This window comes from Aquila chrysaetos, chromosome 5 (assembly GCF_900496995.4).
Source record: "Aquila chrysaetos chrysaetos chromosome 5, bAquChr1.4, whole genome shotgun sequence".
NCBI classification, from domain to species: Eukaryota; Metazoa; Chordata; class Aves; order Accipitriformes; family Accipitridae; genus Aquila; species Aquila chrysaetos.
This window is the reverse complement of record NC_044008.1, coordinates 64,954,396-64,973,613: the sequence shown is the minus strand read 5'-3', so window position 1 is coordinate 64,973,613 and position 19,218 is coordinate 64,954,396. Positions and strand designations below refer to the sequence as shown.

At 45.0% G+C, this 19,218-nt stretch overlaps 1 protein-coding gene across 2 annotated transcripts; it reads right to left on the bottom strand.

The window, feature by feature from the left end:
• Nucleotides 1–1,705: 1,705 nt before the first annotated feature.
• Nucleotides 1,706–15,058, bottom strand: CDRT1 (CMT1A duplicated region transcript 1). Of its 2 annotated transcripts, XM_030015870.2 has the most exons (11): nt 15,020–15,058; nt 13,674–13,883; nt 13,446–13,573; nt 12,346–12,468; nt 11,684–11,796; nt 11,028–11,231; nt 9,315–9,436; nt 8,623–8,771; nt 7,536–7,678; nt 6,658–6,816; nt 5,119–5,766 (listed from the first exon to the last, which is right to left on the bottom strand). In XM_030015870.2, exons 2-11 carry the CDS (start codon nt 13,864–13,866, stop codon nt 5,454–5,456), a joined length of 1,647 nt encoding a protein of 548 aa, XP_029871730.2. In that variant the 5' UTR covers nt 13,867–13,883; nt 15,020–15,058; the 3' UTR covers nt 5,119–5,453. The 2 variants fall into 2 exon arrangements, with proteins under 2 accessions (XP_040979866.1, XP_029871730.2); XM_041123932.1 differs by lacking the exons at nt 7,536–7,678; nt 8,623–8,771; nt 9,315–9,436; ... (4 more) ...; nt 13,674–13,883; nt 15,020–15,058 and adding exons at nt 1,706–2,861; nt 4,393–4,581 and having other exon boundaries at nt 5,504–5,766; nt 6,658–6,885.
• Between the last annotated feature and the right edge of the window lie 4,160 nt (nt 15,059–19,218).

Below are 19,218 nucleotides of genomic sequence, written 5' to 3'. Positions count from 1 at the left end.
TTTGTCTCTGCTTGCAGGTGCATCATGTCCTACGCAACAGCAGTGCTGCCCACAGCCCCCCCCAGGTTGTCACCTCTGCACACAAAGGCCAGGTGCACAGAAGGGTCGATTTAATTCAGAAGTGAATTGTTAAGATAGTAAAACAACCTCCTCTTACTTACCTTCATAAGTGACTTCACGTGCTGTATGTGACATCTTCCCACACATTAATTCCCTTCCAATGCATCTCTGACACCAAGCTCCCAGCTTTGCATCCCGTGTGCTGAGCTAAAGCCGATCACAGAAGGGCTTGGTCCAGCTCTGCCTTTGTAGGTGATTTCACACCACCTCTGTTCGCTGTAGCATTTTGCAAGTGCCTGAGCACCCACACCTGCAGCAAGATGCTGATTTATCGGTTCCGAATAGGAAGACAACACTGTAATGCTCCTCACTTCAGCATGACTAAAAAGGCGTCAGCCTTTCCATGATGTTTTTCCATCGGGCTTCCTCTGTTAGATGCTTTTTTCCAGGGCGTGTGTGCCAAAGGGTCTCTGGCTGCAGCTGTGCTGGGCTTACGCCTGATTTCTTGTGAGAAAGTGCCATCCCGTGGCTAAGTGTGAAATCCTTGCTGCTTCGTGTCTGAAAACTAACATCAGGCAAAGCCACCTCAGACAACTATAATCCCTGTACCATAGCACAGATGTGCTGCAGTAAGGCCAATTGCCAACCTCCCATCCTCACTCATCCCCAGCCTGCACGGCCTTTTGGCAGTAAATCTGAACTACAGCAGTCCAGCTCCCACATCTTCATTAGTTTCTGGCTTCCTCATAGTTTTACATGGACACTTAGTTTTTATTACACCTGTTCATTATCATTCTTTGGGGGACAACTATTGTTATTTTTCACTGTTAGCAAGATCTGGCTTAATCATGGGGTTTGGAAGTTGAAGATGACATTAAAATAAACAAACCAAAACTAAACATCACCCTACTGTATGGAAAGTTTCACAGACTTTCATCTCAAACCAAAACTACTGCTGGAAGGACCCTTGACATGACCATGGGCAGGAATGTCCTGCCTCAAGCCTCTAATGCAAGAAAATAATGGAGATGTTTCTGATGCACCACCCAGATACTCAAAGTTGGACAATTAGTCAGGTTTTTGCTTTCCCAACTCAAGCCAACTTAGGTCCTGAGAGTTAATGGAAATCAAGCACATTTAGGCATTTTATCCACAAAAACAGAGAAATAGAAACCACTACCTTTATTTTTTCTTTAATACAAATTAAATTTTAAGCTGCTTTCCAGCTGGGTAGCCCCAGCATGTCCTGGTGCCTGGGGCTGTTCCTACCCAAGGGCAGGACTTGGCCCTTCCCCTTGCTGAACTTCATGAGGTCTCTCTCAGCCCATTTCTCCAACCTGTCCAGGTCCTTCTGGATGGCAGCACAACCCTCTGGTGCACCAGCCACTGCTCCCAGTTTGGTGTCCTCTGCCAACTTGCTGAGGGTGCACCCTGCCCCATCATCCACGTCATTAATGAAAGTGTTAATCAGGATCAGACCCACTATTGACCTGTGGCTACATCACTAGTTACTGGCCTCCAGCTAGACTTCATGCCACTGATGGCCACCCTCTGGGCTCCGCTGCTCAGCCAGTTTTTGGTCCACACTTCTTCGGCTTACTCTAATCAATGCACACAAACTCTAATAAGATTTTTTTTTTTTTTATTAATCACACATAGTTGAGCCATATGTTGAACTATATTAGCATCAAACAGTGCTGTGTCTGTAGTAACAGCAGGTCCAGCAAGATAAATCCAGGAGAGGACTCAGTCCATTCACTGCCTTGAGAAACAGCTGAATACACCAATAATATCTCTTAGAAAAACGTACAGTGGGGATGTCTTTTATACTTAGAAACCACGGGAATCTTGACATGGCAGACTCAGCTGGACACTGGAATCCTCAGATACTGGTTGTTGGGCTAAGGGGTTACCTCAGATAAATGTATTAAGCCCAAGTTCAGGAGCAGCTATTTTCCCCTCCTCAGTAAAATAGTCTATAGGTAGGCCTTTAATTTTCCTTAACCAGGCCTTCTTGCATGCTCTTTGCTGATCTTCCATGAGCTTTGTCTGGTGTGCCTGATACTGAGCTATGGTAGCTGCCTCATACGCCTCCTTCTGTTTTCCTGTCAGAAGCCTGAACCCATTGTCACTCTGGGAAGGGTCTGCAGCATATGGACGAAAGGGCTTTTTTCTCCTGGAAATCACTTCATTTTTCATTTGTGCAATCACACATGTTGATTTGATCAGTTCAGAAGAAGCTGTAAAGGAGTCGATAAGCTGAACCCCATCTTCAGGGAGAGGAATGACTTTACCGTGACGACTGTGAGCTTTCTCTTCTCGCAGCAAACCACAAGTCTTGGGACGTACAACAGAGGGAGCAGGGATGGAGGAATTCACAGTGGGTCCATGCAAAGAGTTTTTCAGCTTGAGCTGCAGCATTTTGGTTTCAAAAGGTATAGAAATTCTTTTCATAGTCAGAGAATCGCTGTGCAGTCTCACACGTTGGAGCTGGACTGTCTGATCCTTTTTGTGTTGCAGAAGGGTTTTGTATATTTGTACCTTTTCAGGGCGGTGTTGCCGATGTTCCCATGGAGGTTCCCATGCTTCCCTGACTTTTGCAGTGTGCTTAGTAGTGGAGCTGACTGGGGCTGCCTTCCATGGGTTCTGCAGCATGCTGACGGTTAAGAGAAGCTTGTCAGGGGACATTGGACAACTTGGACCTCTTCTCTTTTCATGATGCAAAGTGTCACGATGTGACACTTCTGCCCTGTCACGATGTGCAGATGCATAGAGAGAAGGGCCATGTTCAGATTTGCCATCTGTTTCCAAAAATAAAATACAGCTGAAGTCGAGGATAGTTTTTGTGATCATTGTTGGCAGGATAGTACTCTGAGTAAGACCAAGGATGGGTGCTGGATTGACAGGCATATGGACAGTCCGAGTTTATCTACAGAACAGGCAGTGTGGGAAGCTACAAGCCAATGGTGCCCATTTCAGTTCGCTCATCCTTGGCCTCACTAGTGATGCTGCCAACATCAGAGGTAACTCTGTCTTGGTTGCCTGAGAAGTGTTCTTGCCATAGCCTGTACAGGTCAGACTAAAAGTCAGATTCTGTAACATACATTGTATTTGTGTGTGGATGGCTTGGTTTCTAAAAGGAAGGAGGTTCCCCACCACCTCTTCCCATGCACCCCTTTCTTGTCCTACAGTTCATGCGTTGGGAAAAGGCTTCAAGACAAGTCGGTTCCTGGTAGAAATCTTTGAAGTAGCCAACACCTGAGAACTACTTCTAATGGTTACTGCTCAGAGCTGCATTTGAATTGGAAATCACAAGACATGCTTCATAGCCTAGCTTTGCTGCCTCAAGGGACGTAGAGAGTGACCTGTGCAGTATGACAGACATCAAGATGGACTGTGTGATGATGACCTTGACTAAGAACTAGATGGGGATTATGATATAGACTGTGTAAGACGCTCAGTCCCATGGCCTTGCCATAGCGATTAATTTGTCACTTTGTAATGTCATGCCATTCGCGTATCATTGCTTTGCAGTACAATTCTGTTTTTCCAGACTGGTTAACTGAAACTTCTGCCCTCTAGAAATGTATTTCAGAGAACATTAAGTTACAGTGCAGAAAGGCAGAATACAGCAAAACAAACTAATGAAAATTACTGCTTGTTCCTCATTCACAGAATTTAGAACTGTTTAATCTGCACATAACATATGACCCTGCATCTTAGTTACAAACAGTAGGAGTTTGGGGTTAGACACTTTCAATCGGTACAGCTCTTCTGAAGTAAGATGTCAGAGTATGTCTTAAACTTCAAGATCCCAACAGATTCTGAATAAAAAACCTGACAAAAACTAACTTAAGGAGACAAATGCTAAATGGCCACAGAGCATGTTTGTGATCTCAGTACTATCTCATTTTCAAGTTTCAGGTTGCCACACCTTTGCTGCTGAGAAAATTCACATATAATTTTTTAAAAACTATTTTCTGAGCTACTGCTATTGATTAAATACCAAGTACTTGAATAAATTTTGTGCAGAATTCTCCTACACCTGATAAAGAAATCAAAAATAGAATAAGGGCACAATAAAGAAACCTAGATACCAGAGAACTAAGCCTTATAGCTAGAGCTGAGCACTTGTCCTGTTTATTTGATTGATCTAAAGCAGCTTCTGTAGCCGTCACAGGCTCTGCAAGTGATCTATTTTACCATTGCAAACCTTTCATCCAGAATGGGCCTGGCTTCTAGAGATCCTTACCTTTTGTTTAATCCATTCATTTATCTTAGGTGCACTTGTTTGAAGAATTACTGTCCTACCTAGCTGCGAAGAGTCCTTACCAGTACGTGCCAGCATTCTTGCAGAATGTGCTTTTGCTGACTTTCCTGAGGCAAAGGCACAGGGCTGTGTGGTGCTGGGAATGAAAAGATTTTTCTGCTGCTCTGCCTGGATGTGAAAAGCCTTTTCAATCTTGAGAAAATGCTGCTGCTGCTGGCAAGCTGCTGATTGCATCAGTTCATAGCAGAGAGCTAGAAAACAGAAGAATAAGTCATCTCTAAACTTTGCTGTTGTTAAACTTTTTTTTTTAATTAAATAAAATCTTCATAACTGATGGGATTACAAGTCTTTGGTTACTGTTTTGCCTCATATCGCAGTTTCTAAATGTCTAGGTATTAGAAATAATAAAAAAAAATTTGATTAGCAGAAAACCTCACAGAATTCAAAGACGAAAGCAAATGTTGATTTTTTAAAAATATTACGTATACACAACCCATACTTTTTTTGCGACTAAAATGAAAATATAGTGCACTGCCCGTTTGTTTCCCATTTCTACAAACTGTACGTCTTTCACCAAGTAGAGCTGCATCAAGGAGTTTAGCATCTGATAGCGTTAAAAGCTTGAAAACTTTCTTAGCCCATCAGTTTATCTGCAATATACAGTTTGATTGTAGAGCTGGAAAAGTTGTGATACATAGTGTATGAAATAACTCTGATTTAAAAAAAAATAACATCACCGTGTTACAATTTAATCGTGCTTGTTTATGTGCAGTTGCATTTCCCGGTGATGGCAGATCCTGAATGCAGGTGTCCTATGACTTTCTAGCGTATTTTAAAATAAATAATTCAAGCACTGAATCAGCAGCATGTTTCCATGCACGCCAGCTGTAAGAATGAATAATACTACTGATTTCTCTATTACTCAGTTGGAAAATGACAGTGCCTGTCTTGACAAACGTGTTGAATTTATACCAAACCTTTCTGAAAAGGTACAAAGGTTTTACAAAAGCCTAAGAATGACAGAACCATTGAAATGCAACAGCATTTACCAGACTGCCCTTTAAAAAAAGCAGGGAGTCTGTATATTGATTAGGATGAAGGCAGTGGGTACTTGAAATTATTTCTAAGTCATTTTAGAAAATGCCAGCATATTGCCAAGACTGTACGTAATACTTTGAGACGCTCCACAGCTTTTCGGTGACCGGTAGCAGATCCAGCAAGACAGCTGGTCAGCATCCTGTGTCTCCAGAGCAAGCCGATGCAGCTGGCTGAGGTCATGGCGTTTCGGTCGCTGGAGGTGAAGCTGTGTCCTGCTTGAAGTCCCCTTGTGCTGTTTTTTCTTCCCCACCTTCTCTCTGTCAGCATCTAAGGTATAGTCCCACCTGACATCCTCAAACTGGAACATCAACAGACTAGTTGGCGAATTAATCACCATCCTGGAGAAGGGAAGGTAAAGCTGATAAAAGCACAAATATCAATAACACAGCAGTTACTACCTAAGGGGCCTATTTGCTTCTGTGCAGTACAAAACTGGAGCTTCAACAGATCTGAGATAACCATCACTTGTTTAAGGAAGCAGTAGCAATTAGTCCCATCAGTCAGACTCTGTACATTTTAACTCATACTCTGTATGAGCTCTGTGGGGCTCTTTTCATTCAGCTCTATGGCAAAATTAGTTTTAAAACTAATTAGGATGAAAATTGCCAACAGTGGACTGAGCTAGATCAGTGCAATGCCAAAAGAAACTGGAGATACCATATTATTAGGAACATTTAAACCTAAATTGGAGGGGTGTACCAGGTCTGGTTGGGATGGAGTTACTTTTCTTCACAGCAGCCCATATATTGCTGTGTTTTAGAGTTGTGACCAAAACAGCATTGGTAACACACCAGTGTTTTAGCTATTACTTACACAGAAGCTGGGAACTACCTTTAGTTTAGAGGTACAGAAGTGAATGAACCTGGAAAGATTTTCCATTATTGGCATTTATAAAGAGAAAATAGATCAGGGAACAGGCAAAGGTTTTGTCAGGCCTTGGCTTAATTCTCCAACCTCTTAAGAAATTTGGGTTCTGAATTCAGCTTTACAGTTGGATCTGTACCTTAAGTTGTATAGAAACAGGAAATTGTACATTGCTGAATGGACTAGGAAAATCTCTTTTCAGCCATTGTTAACAAAACCAGATTATTAAAGCAGTCAATAGGCAGTAGAGCCCTTTAAAACTTATGTGTGAGAAGGATGGTAAAAGGAAAAATACACAATTCCTTAAATTACAATGTAATCTACCTAATTTGGTTCAGAGACTGATGGCAGCTGTTGTCACCAACCTGTTTCCTGCAACATAGAAAGAAGATATGGGGTCCCCTCTGCTGCTGGCCATCAACACTTTCAGGCAGCTTCCAGTCAAGTAGTTAAATATGCGAATCTTTCCATCAGCACAGCCGCTGATGACCCTGAGATAGAGGAACTCCAGAGACAGAACTTCCCTGAAAACACAGCACGTAAGTGTTGGTACATTCACCATGCTTTCACATGGAGACATGATCAATTACCTCTTTTGTCTTGGAGGAGATGCAAAGGTCAGCCTCCACCAACAGGCTAAACAGAGGAGGTGATCAAGATATTTAAAATGTCTAATAGTGAAATCCTTTATAATCACTCCGTATCCAAACTAACCAACCAACCCACCCAGTGCATCCTCACAGCAACCAGTACGGTTATGGTCATCTGCTGCATTTTAAATTTCATTTTTATGTCTAGGAAAGTAAATGAAAAAAATATGATGTTACAGTTTTCACAGTTCTAATATACAATTAAAGTATTAGAAAATGGCATAACATACAGTTGGTAGGGTTCAGCATGTAACTCAGCCACCTCCAACATAGACAGTGTCTATTCTTGACCAGTTGCATACAGGTTGGGATCCTTGAAATATTGGACTATGCGCTGTCAGTCTTAAGTTATCTCTGTTTGTGAACAAGTGCTTGCGTATTTGCATTTTAGGTTGTTCTAGGTCTTAACTGACAAACACTGGTTGCAACCACGTGGTGCCTGATGCTGTTTTTAAGATGAAGTTTGTTGAAAGTGAGGATATTTCAAATACTAGGACTGATAATTAAGGCATTTTCTGTTCCTATAAGGGAGACATTGTCTTTACAGATTTAGTGGACTGTTGAATACAACTTGAAACACATCTGATTCCTACTTAGGGTGGCGGAAAGCTATTAGGCATCTCTTAAGGTTTCCCAACATGCTCCATCCCAGGACATATCCATCGGTGCTTCCTGTGACTAGGTGCCACTGATCAAAGGACAAGCACTTAACTGGGCCTTGGTGCCCCTCTAATGTCTGCAAAGTAAAAGAAATGGGTGCAACACTGTCAGCAATCTGGATGGAAATACGTCAAGATATCTTATGGCATTCACAATACCAGCCTTACGTACTATATTGTAGTTTTATCGGGTGTTATTATAACATACGAATACACCCTGTGGATTACCGTGTTAGTTTTATAGTTGCTGATGAGAAATATTCTGGGCATGTTGCTGATGATGAGCTACTAGCGTGGAATTAACATCCATTTTCCATCCTTATTACATGCACCAAATAGATGATACTGCACGAAAATGTTTGTGATCTAGTGAATGTTTGCCCAGGAGAGAAGAGAGTGGACTGCCCTGACTATAGTGGAAGGGGCAATTGCAAAGAGCTCAGCTGGAACAGGGATAGCTTGCATCAGAGACGCATCTCAATTTGCAACTCTCTTCCCCACAGGTAGAGCGAGCTTCACTCCTCTCAGAGATGTGGACTAATACTAATTCTGGACACCTGCTAAGGTAATTACCAGACTCTGGCCTCAATCTTTACTTTGCAGAGCAGCTATCCAGCTGCTCCAGCTTTATAAACTGGTTCTGAGAGCAAGGTTCATGTTTTGGGCTAACCCATGATACATCTGACCCAGAGAGCTGTTAGTCAAGCCCTCCCACCCTCTTCCCAGGTTCTGAATGTTTCTACAGGAGAAGAGATGAATGTATCTACAGAGAACAAGTAATGATGGGGGTTAAGCAAAGCAAGTCAAACCCTGGGTTAAAATTGACAGTTGTTTGCAAGTCAGTTTTTATACTATTTGCTCACCAATAAATCTGCAGTTTGTCAGTTTAAATGGCTTTTGGTTTTGTTTTTTGGATTTTTTTTTTTTTAAACAAAGTATTTGGCATAAGCAAAAAGCTCTGAAACTAGAACAGGAGATTTTTTGACAATTTAGCACAAAATTATCCACCTAAGAAACTTACTTTGATCAGAATGCCCATATCAGCACACCAGACTTTCACCAGCCCTCGGTCACACCCACTGACAACATGGGCGCCATCCATTTTAACTACGCAAACAGCACTGTTGTGTTTCAGAGTCTTGAGACATTTCCCACTCTCCAGGTTCCACACTGTTAGGGGCAAAGGGAAGAAATATTAAATATGTATGCCCCAACAACAAATTTTTCTGATTTAATTAAAAGAGACTATTAGAATTATAGCTGTGCCTTGTACCTGCAGCTCTGCATGGAGCAGGTGTTGGCTTAAAGAGTGTAATTGCATGGCAAAATTTTTAAATTGAGGTCCAGAAAATGTCACATCCTTTTCATCCTTATTCTATAAGCTTACAAGGAAATCTCTGGGAAAGCTGGAAGTTGATACCACTCTCCCAAGACTTGGTCTAGCCCTGTAGCCACAAAGCCATTAAAACTAAATAAAAGCAGAAATAATGAGAATTTATTCAATGACACAATCAGAGCCCTGGCGTGTGCATGTGTCAGCTTAGGCTGTTCTGGAAGCAAAAGTATGAGACACTAAAATTCACCTTCCAATTTATAGACTTACTTTGCTGCGCACACACTGCCTGTGTCACACTCATCCCAACTCCCACATACTCTGCCCATTGCTCACTACTGTTTGCCTTTGGCTGAGAAGCTGCTGGTCTTGGCTCTCACCTTTCACCATCCCATCTCTGGCTCCTGACACAAGCTGCTCTTCATGTAAATCCAAGCAGGTGATTGTCCCACAGTGACCATTAAAGATTTTCGTACAAGCACCACTGTATATATTCCAGCATCTACAAACGACCAACCAAAAAGGGAATAGTGATTAACTTAATTGATGGCTTATTCATCTTATTTGTTATTTCCTACTTAATGGGCCCAGCTCTTCTCCCATACACACTGGGTTAAAATGAGGAGTCATTCCACTAAGGTGTCAGAGGATTTGGAATGATGAAGTCAGGCTTAGTATTAAATTTTTACCCATATACTTTGTTCTGCCTCCAAACTGCCTGGAAACATGTGGCTAGATTTTACCTTTGGCATGGTTACCTTCAGTTGACCTTAAAATGTAGAGCTTTACAAGATAAGGTTGTTTCTTTACTGGCTGGTGCCAAGATGATTTCTTTTGACTTTATCTAGAGAACTCGAGCCTGCACTTAAAAAAACAGCCTTTTTGGAGCAGGGAAGACAGAGCCTGAATCCATGTAAACTCTTTCCCGTTTTGTTAAATGCTGCCTTTGATGAAGTTGTGCAATGGCCATGCCAGAGCCAGACAATCTGCTGCTCAGCTTTTCACCCCTGTCCTGCTTTTGGCTGGGATAGAGTTAATTGTCTTCCTAGCAGCTGGTATAGTGTTATGTTTTGGGTTCAGTATGAGAAGAATGTTGATAACACACGGATGTTTTCAGTTGTTGCTAAATAGTGTTTAGACTAAGTCAAGGATTTTTCAGCTTCTCATGCCCAGCCAGCAAAAGGCTGGAGGGGCACAAGAAGTTGGGAGGGGACACAGCCAGGGCAGCTGACCCAAAGTGGCCAAAGGGATATTCCATACCGTGAGACGTCATGCCCAGTATATAAACTGGGGGGAGAAGGGCTGGGGGGTGGCTCAGGAACTAACTGGGCATTGGTCGGCAAGTGGTGAGCAATTGTGTTGTGCATCACTTCTTTTGTATATTCCGATCCTTTTATTATTATTGTAATTTGATTATTGTTATTATTATCATTATTAGTTTCTTCCTTTCAGTTCTACTAAACTGTTCTTATCTCAACCTATGAGTTTTACCTTTTTTTCTTTCCCCCGCTTCTCTCCCTCATCCCACTGGGTGGGGAGGGAGTGAGTGAGTGGCTGCATGGTCCTTAGTTACTGGCTGGGGTTAAACCATGACAACCCCTCATCATGATACTCTTGGGATTTAGTGATAAATGTGAGAGCTGATCATCTCCACCCCTTGTTTCAGGGTGCGGTACCTGGAAAGGAGCAGCTGTACAGCAGGTACCAGGGTGTTGAGCCTTCTTAGCACAACAGGCCTTCTAAAATGTCACAGAGAAACCCAGCCTCCCTGAACTTGATGCTAACATTAGCAAGGCCAGAATCTCACTGCAAGTGCTTATTTGAAACATACCTGGTGTTTTAAGGTACTTTATGAAAACCTGTGCATCACTGTATCTTCCTATTTTATCACTCAGTACTGGGTGAAACTGGGAAATAGAAGCTGTCCTATGTGAGTGGGGGATGTGTTCCCTTATCTACTGTCCTTTCTTCATTACTCTAATGAAAGTGGTGGAAGGAGGATTCCTGAAGACTGGAGTGGAAGGATTAAAGTTTCATTTTTCCTAGATTTGCTGGGGGCTGGTATCCCATGGCACAGTCCCAGCACTGCTCACCTGATGCTGAGATCGAAGCTTGCGCTGAGAACGAACCCTTTCTTCTCATTGAGGAAGAGTGCTTTAATGCTCCCAGCATGGCCAGAGAGCAGAGGTGGCACTTCTTTCATTTCTGACATGCCAAGAAGCCTCACTTTTCGGTCTGCAGAGCCAATGGCTACCAAGTTCCCACCACTGTAATGGATTATTCTGCTTCGGTCTGATCTGGATAAGAAACAGTGACTGAGATGAGCTTTAGCCAGCTAACAAGGTACAAGAGGTCTAAGACTGTGACAGACATTGCTCCAATGTTTAATGGTCCTCACTGAGCAACCTGATGGGCAATACTCTTAAGCAGGTGAATCCTTTGCAGGGCAACACAACCAAGGTCCCTAGTTCTGCATACCCAAGTTTGTATCTGGAAGGTAAGCTTAACGAGGGGAAAGGGCTCTTCCCGGCCCCGTATCCCTTGTGGTACACTGTGGATCACTAACCTGTATGTCTTTTAAAATAGCTTATCTTGGTATCTTTATAAAAAACTGGATTTGACACTGAGGATTTCTTAACACTGGTGCTGAGAGACACTTCTCCAGCCATACATTCTCACAGAAGGATCGCAGGGAACGGACAGGTTTTCAGAAGCCGCTGTTGGCCCTGCAGCCGGGCAGTCTACTCACTGGTCCATGAGGACACGAATATTGTAGGAGCCACAGAAGACATTTCTCTCTTCCAGCTGGATTGTGTCAGTTTTCAGATCATGATAGGCTGCCTGCAGATTGTCTTCCTCCTCCTGATGGAAAGAAAAATAGGGAAAAGTAACTCAGGGAGGGAGGAATGCAGCATTAATCCATAGTATTAAACATATCAGCTTGGTCCCCACTATAGCAATGAGACCAACAGAGACAGAAAGTGTTGGTAAGGAACACCCAGAGTGCAGGAACTTCCTGGTTAGTGCAGAAACAGGGGTTGTTTCTATGCTGTGTTCCCCGGCAAAAATGGAAGACCTGACAGCTGCACCCTTTATTCTTTGGGAAAAAGGCCGTGTCCTTGTGATGCTGCACAGCCTTGCCGGCACCCCTGGCCTCAAGGCTACGCATGTGACTGGGGCACGCATTAGGACAAGGCAGGAGTTCAGGGGTGCAGGCTCCCTCCCATGCAAGAAGGTGCTGAGCAAGCACTGGTTCTTATGAACTGCTCACGATGGTGCAAGGCAGAAGCAGGAGTGGGAGAAGAGCAAAGCAACTCGGAATTCACTATCCTGTCTTCCAAGACCAAGTCCTCCTTCCTCCCCAAATACTGAAATGCAGGATCCATGGAAGGCAAGCAACTTCCAATATACCTTTGTTTTACTTCCCCAGTTGTGGCCTTCCATTTCGATGACATCACCCTCTTCGTTTAACTGTGGAACTGTCACATCGACTGTTTTAGCATAGTTTGAAACTGCTCCTCTAGGGCACAACCCCTGGAATAAACCGGTAGAGGCAACACAGTCACTGCAGAGCCCAGGCACACAAAGGATGCTGCTCATGTGCTGATGCTTTAGAATCCCATGGGATGCTGAAGTTACATGCAAAGCTGAGCTGCACACACTGGCTTGTTGTTATTGTTTAAGAGACCTGGCTTGCATTTACCACTTTGTCGGTATAAGATATAACTTCTTGTGAGAAATAATTGCTTTTTATTTTTTTCCAAACTCCAATCTTAAGCTTTTAATAAGCTGCAAAATTTCAAAGCGCATCTCATCTTTGGTGAGCACTCAGTTGATTCAGAATCCAAACCCAGTGAGGTGAGAGGCTCTCAAAACATCTTCAATATTTAAGATTCATTTTTAATGTGTGAAACCTTCCATTAAGCCTTCTTTGAATGCTAGCACAGAGCTCAGATTTCTATGCTCTCTTCACAAATCAAAGCAAAGACTCCTATCTCTTTGCAGATTTACCTTTACACTTAGCATGGTGTATGGCAGGTCTGTACTAACCAGGACAATCCTTTTGTAGAAGTTCTGCTTTATTGTGTTCCAACCACCAGCTCTGGCTTCTCACGAAGAAACCTAGCATTTCCATCTTCCTATGTGGAACAAATAAAGCTCTTTTTTGAGCTGCCTCAGGGAGCCATTGTAGCTCTGCCCAATTTCCACTAGCTCCTGGGAGTCCAGTATTTGCATTTGTGACCAAACTCTGCTTTCCTGATTACAAGAATGTTTTGATCCATTTTTAGAGATACAGACCCTTTAGAGGTCAGTAAAAGCTATTCTGTTGTGCTTACTTTTGACAGTATGAACATCTAACTTGGCTTAGCTCTGCAGGTGGAGGAAGAAGGAACAGGGCGAAGTTGGGAGGTAGCCTGTAGTAAAAGCATCTCCACTAATGGCTTGGGCAGTAGCAGAAAGACACCCTCTTTTTAAAGTGCATAATAATAGCAGAAGCCCAGGCATCATACCTGCAAATACAGGATCTTCTCCTGTACTATGCTTTGACACACACGTTCCTTCTTGACTTCTTTGGCCAGAAAATCCCAGCATCTACTCACAGCAGCACATGCACTGAGGGATTTTTGATCCAAAAGCCCTGAGAAATTAAAGGGACAGATTGGCTTACCCCTCTCCACACTAGAGACCATTCATTACCCTTAGGGGAAACCACCCTTGGAAAATCAGAGCAGCTTTACCCAGGATGTAGATGGACAGGTGAGGTGGTAGGCAGCGAATGAAGTCCTTGGACTGGTTGGCATTAGAGGGTGATTGGAGAGACGCAGGAGCCACAGTGACATCTTGATCAGCTAAGGACATAATAGGTGAGTTGTCCTCTGCATCAGGACCCTCCTGGATGAGGCACTCAGTGTTTTGGGGCCAGAAGCACATTGCTGGTAGCTGACCACCTAGAAGACAGGGGAATTTACAGTCTTGTGAGTGCTTGAGCTCTGGTGGCCATTAACAGTACTGTTGTTAGTAATGTACTGCAAGAGATCTTAATCTGACTCTTCTGCTAATCCCTTTGGCGCTGTACCATTCAAAGGAAAATGCTGAAAACATGCAGGGTCTTGCAGTACGGTTCACACCAGTGGGGTTTGAGGGCAGAGAATGATAGCTCTTCCCACTCACCACTGCCCTGAGGGGTAGCAAGGACTCTTCACGGCTGGAAAAAATCAGGTGATCAGAGGGGCCACGGGAGACCTTGGTGACAGTGAGCTTGGTGGGGACGCAGAGTGACAGTTTTCTCTTTACAAACACAGGGTGCTTTACCTCCTCCACCTCTATCTACAGAAGTCACCAGCATGGGAGGGTGACTGTCCCAGACTCTAAAGGGGAATACAAAAACAAGCTCATGCCAAGGACATAGCACTTCTTTCCTGAAAAGAGTGAAAAACATTCTCTTCCTTTAGCCATTAGATTTTCTTCAGTAAAAATATGACTTAGGTTATGACATTGTGGAAGGAAAAGAAAGGGGGACAAACTTCTCTGTTGTCCCCGAGATAACAAATGGGTAAACACAGCTAAAGCCCTTCTCGCATTAGTTGTTTTTGCTGGTGTCCACATACACCTCTAGCATCTTTGCCAAACTTCAGCCCCCCCCCCAGTGTAAGGCTTTCCTTCCTTTTAGGCGCAACACCAGCCACAGCGTTACGTTTTGGAATTCAGGTTGTGCTGGTGGAAGACCTTACACCTGGCAGAACGACATCTCAATCAGCAGAAGGGAAGACACTGTCTTTCATCTCTTCACTAAGAGCATACTGTCAGCACCTCGGCAAATTTGGGAAGTGACTCAGAGCGAAGATAGGCATCTGTTGAATGGCATCACCTCCTCTCGCATGGCACTTTGAACTTTCCAGCTAGCTATTGCCATGGTCTGTCATGCTTTTTTCCAAAATGACCCAGAACAGAACTGTTCCTTGGCAGTGCCAGTTGTTAGTGTCCTGGTATGAAACACCATTGATTTTCCCACCCCCAGTATTAAATACTCAGGTAGTGGTACCCTTCATACTAAGCTGGCCAGTTCTTGCAAATGAGGGTTTACTTTTAAGAGCTGCAGAAGAAGTGCTAGCAGACCGTAGTGGAAATTGAATCTGGGCACTGGGCTGAGGGCAGTTGTCTTCCTTGAAGCTGCTTTGGGATTCAGCAAATGATCCATGTACATCTTCATCTGGAAGAATTAAGCAAAGAGTCAAACCTCGAGAGTAGGCATCTTGGAGCTGAATTAGGGGATTACAGAAGTTAAAATAGTATATTAAGTATCTAATAAATAAATAATGCTATATTATTTATTCTGTCCCTTCCAGCTATGCAGAATTAGTCCCTTCAGTGCTTTCTTTAGTATGGTTTTCATTACTTAAAACATTCAATTCACAACCACGCCTCCAGAGATGTGTTGCCCAGAATTCATGAGGAAGTTTTTTTCATTACATTGTTGTCAGCTATGCTCCATTATAAGCTATATTCCTCTTCCCTTTAATGATCACCTCATTTACAGGGTTACTGCACACTGGTGCAGGCATACAGGCTGGCACTGAGGCAGAGCTGGCCCTGGGAGGCTGATGCTGGGTCAGGATAAAGCTCCTAGCTCTGAGTCCCACTGGCCCCATCTCTTGCTGCCAGGAACACCACATTCCTTCCATGACTTGTGCTTGCCCCTGGCTTTGCCCACTCATTTCCTACAGCTGGAAGGATCAGAGACCTAAACGATACCAGATTTGCAGTATGAACAAGAAGGTTAATAGCATAAGGCAAATAAAGCTACAATTAACAGTTATGTTGGTCGGGCAGTTTCTTTTAGCAGTTACCCTTTGTACTGCCCGCATGGGGAGTTTTGCCACATGCAATAAAATACCTGCTAGAGAGGGGAACAGCCAGAGCAGCAGCATCATGAACTGCCAGCCTGCTGCAGGTGACCGAAAGGAACCTGGGTAATGTTACCTCCATCTGAGCATCACCCCTGGACCACAGGGCTCATACCCAAGAGGTGGCTCTGACACAGCCTGGGCATCTCCCCCGACTGTGGGCTGGCCCAGAGCATGACCTGAGAAAGCTCAGGGGCAGATCTTGATCTCCAGGACAAACAGAGGGTGACTGCAGCCCTCCACACTCCCCGAAGCACAGGAGATACCTCCCGAATAGCTGATAATCCCAGCCCTACCACTCTGCAAACAAAAGCTCATTCCCTGGAGAAGGAAGAACACCGGCAAGGGCTGTGTGCTGGTCCTCTCTGCCACCAGCCCTGCAGGGAAGGCCTCTGTTAAAAGCCACACACCCTGGTCCTGGGTGACACCCTCTGGTGCACAGACAGTTACCGTCACTTGTGTTCAACTCGGCCACCTTGCAAGTCTCAGCTGGGAGAAACCGAGAGGATTTTTGGAGCTCAGGGGAATCCGGCACAGCCCCAGCAAGGCAATACCTGCCTCTCCCATGCTGATAACCTCAAAAGGCACTAAAGGGAAAACCACCACGGCACCAGCCCCCCAAACCCCGCCGGCCTGCCTGCCCTAGGGGTGAGGGTTTGGGTCCCCCGCTTTCTGCCTGATAAGCGGTACATGACGCGTCACCTGAAGATCTGTTCCGTGTCCCAGCATCCCCACTCCCAGGCGCAGACAAGACCATTTATCCCCCGCCACCGGCCCCGGGGATGCCGGAGCCCCGGCCCCGCCGTTCGATACCGCCCGCCCATCCCCGCCGCGTCGCGGCTGCTAGGAGACACCCGCTACCGTAAACCTCCGCCCGCCCTACCGTATTGCTGCCAATAGCCGCCCCTCCCGCTCGCAAAGAGCCGCTAAACGGCACCCGGCGGGTTTCGGGGTGCCCGGGCAGCGAGGATGGGGAGCCCGCAGGCAGGGCAGGGGTCCCGCAGAGCCCCCGGAGCACAAGTCAGCCTGGAAAGCAAAGCAAACGGATGGAAAAAATGCCGGGGAAGTGGGAGAGCAGTCGGTCTTTGGACATCACAGGATTTGGGTTTTTAGACACAGAAACCAATAAATGTTAAGCCGGACAGCGCTGATCCAGGGGGTGTTTGGGAAGAGATTGTGCAAAGGTGCTTCACAATCAGCTTGCTTCAGTCTAACACACATTTTTTTACTTAGTTTCCCAAGTCCCAAGCTTCTCCAGGTTGAAAAAACAGAACTCATTTAGTCATCTAATGAGTCAAAAATGCACGTAGAATAAGAGTAAAGGCTGGTTCATCCATCATTTGGGAGAAGGTAGGAGGATTAACTAGGTCATAAAAAAAAAAAACCAAAAAAACAACAAAAAAAAAACCCCAAAAACAAACCACAAACTTTTGACAAAAAGAAAGAGCATTGCAGAACAGCAGAACAGGCAGGCAGCAACAAACTCATACCCCCTCATCCCTTGCACAGACAGGCACAAATGCATTAGCACAGCAGGGCCACATACCTGGGTCTTGCTCTGTGCATGGCAGGTTTGGGTCTTTCACTTACAGAAGGAGTGGAAAAGACAGCACTGGATGGGAACACAACACTCTCTGCCCTGCAGAGATTTCAGTGCTGCCGGTGCAGTGATTTCAAGTTTGGTGCCTGCAAAAAAAACATGCTGTGCGAAGCTGGCAGCCCTACGGGCTCGGGCACACAAGCCGCCATCCCCCACACACCCCCATGCAGGATTTTAACACAACTCTCTGGCAGAACGAGCAGCGAAAAACAGGGCTCTAGCCTCAGCCATTCCTCTCCACAGGGTTGTTTTCCTGCCACAAATTGCTACCTACAGCAAATCCACCCCTATTCATCAGTTCCAAACCCAGCTACAGGCTGCCTCTGTGTGCCTCCTTGTTTAATTAAATCAAACTTGGAGTTCCTCTCTGCAGAGATCACGACCCCTCCCAGAGATGCATTTCACCACCTATGCACAGAAATGCTCCTCTCACAATGGTATCTAGGAAATAATCTTTACTTGCAAAATGGTCCATTTGGGGTGACAGCACCCACCATCGAGAAACTGCTGGCCCAGGGTGAAAGAAGTCTCCAACATCCCCCATCTCACCTACCTGCAGGAGGACACAGGCACCTCTCCCCAGGGCAGGCTCCCTGCTGTCCCCCTCTCCATGCTTGCAGGGATGTGCAAGCATCCCAGCAAGCCAACACCCACCAAAACCAGCCCCGAGATCCCCCATATAATCCCAATTGCCTCTCTGCCCTCCAGTGCCAGGCTTCAGAAAGACCCCAAGCCCCACTGCTGAGAAAATATCCTCTGCAACAAGCCTAACACCCTGGCCAGAGGGAACAGGAGGGCTGGGAGCATGTCCCACACCACCAGCTCCTCTCACATAACCCCCAGAGTTACTTTACCAGCTGCACATAAGTACACAGAGCTGAACCAACACCTGAGGGTATTTGCTAGAGGTAAATATTGACATGGAGCACAGCACAGCCTAGCAGCTGAGATAGCAAGCTGAATATTTTTATTTTTTTATCTCTGTTCTCCCACATAGTCTTCCTAAGCTACAGCTCTTCTGTGCTGCAACTCAGCCCTTTTATTGGAAACCTGTGCTCCTTCTCCAGCTGGAATAATTTTGCTGGAGCTCAGGTGGCTCTGCCTGTCCCTGGTGCAGGCAGGGCTGCCTGCCTGGGGAGCCCTCCCCACGGTCAGAACCATGGGGATTAGTGTTTTGAAGCAAGCAATAAATTCCTGAGATGCGTAAGATTCATTTGAAGATTAAAGCTGTGGAGGCAAATCAGCTAAAACAAACTGAATGTTTTCCTGGCTCAATCTGTCCCGGGACACACAAAAACCTGGGAAAGATGAAGACACCCCAGGAACAGACATGGAGCTGAAGTCCCATAGCTGGGAGGTTTGCAATGGGAAGCACTGGGTGCAATAGGAAACATACTGGTTTTCCAAGACCTGGAGACACTTTCAGCTGCCTGCTGGTGGAAGGAGGAGCCCAAGCCATCACTGAGGCTGGGCAGGGTGGGCATGTGTCTGGGTCATTTTTCCCTTGCACAGGTATTTAAAGAAAAAACCCTTTTCTTTAAAGTTCCAATATTTTGGAATAAAGGCTGGAGCATACCTGGGGGCTAGCAAGTAAATTCCTCTTCATGCAGGGGTGGTTAAAGCAGCGCAAGCACAGAAGGCATACTGAGCACCCTGAGAAGGAAGCAGTGACTTTGGTGGCAAAATACTTCTCGCTTCCCAAGCACGGCACCCCTCTCCTATAGCACATTTCCCCCCACACATCATTTTCTAACATTTTGATGGCCTAAAGGTTGTTCA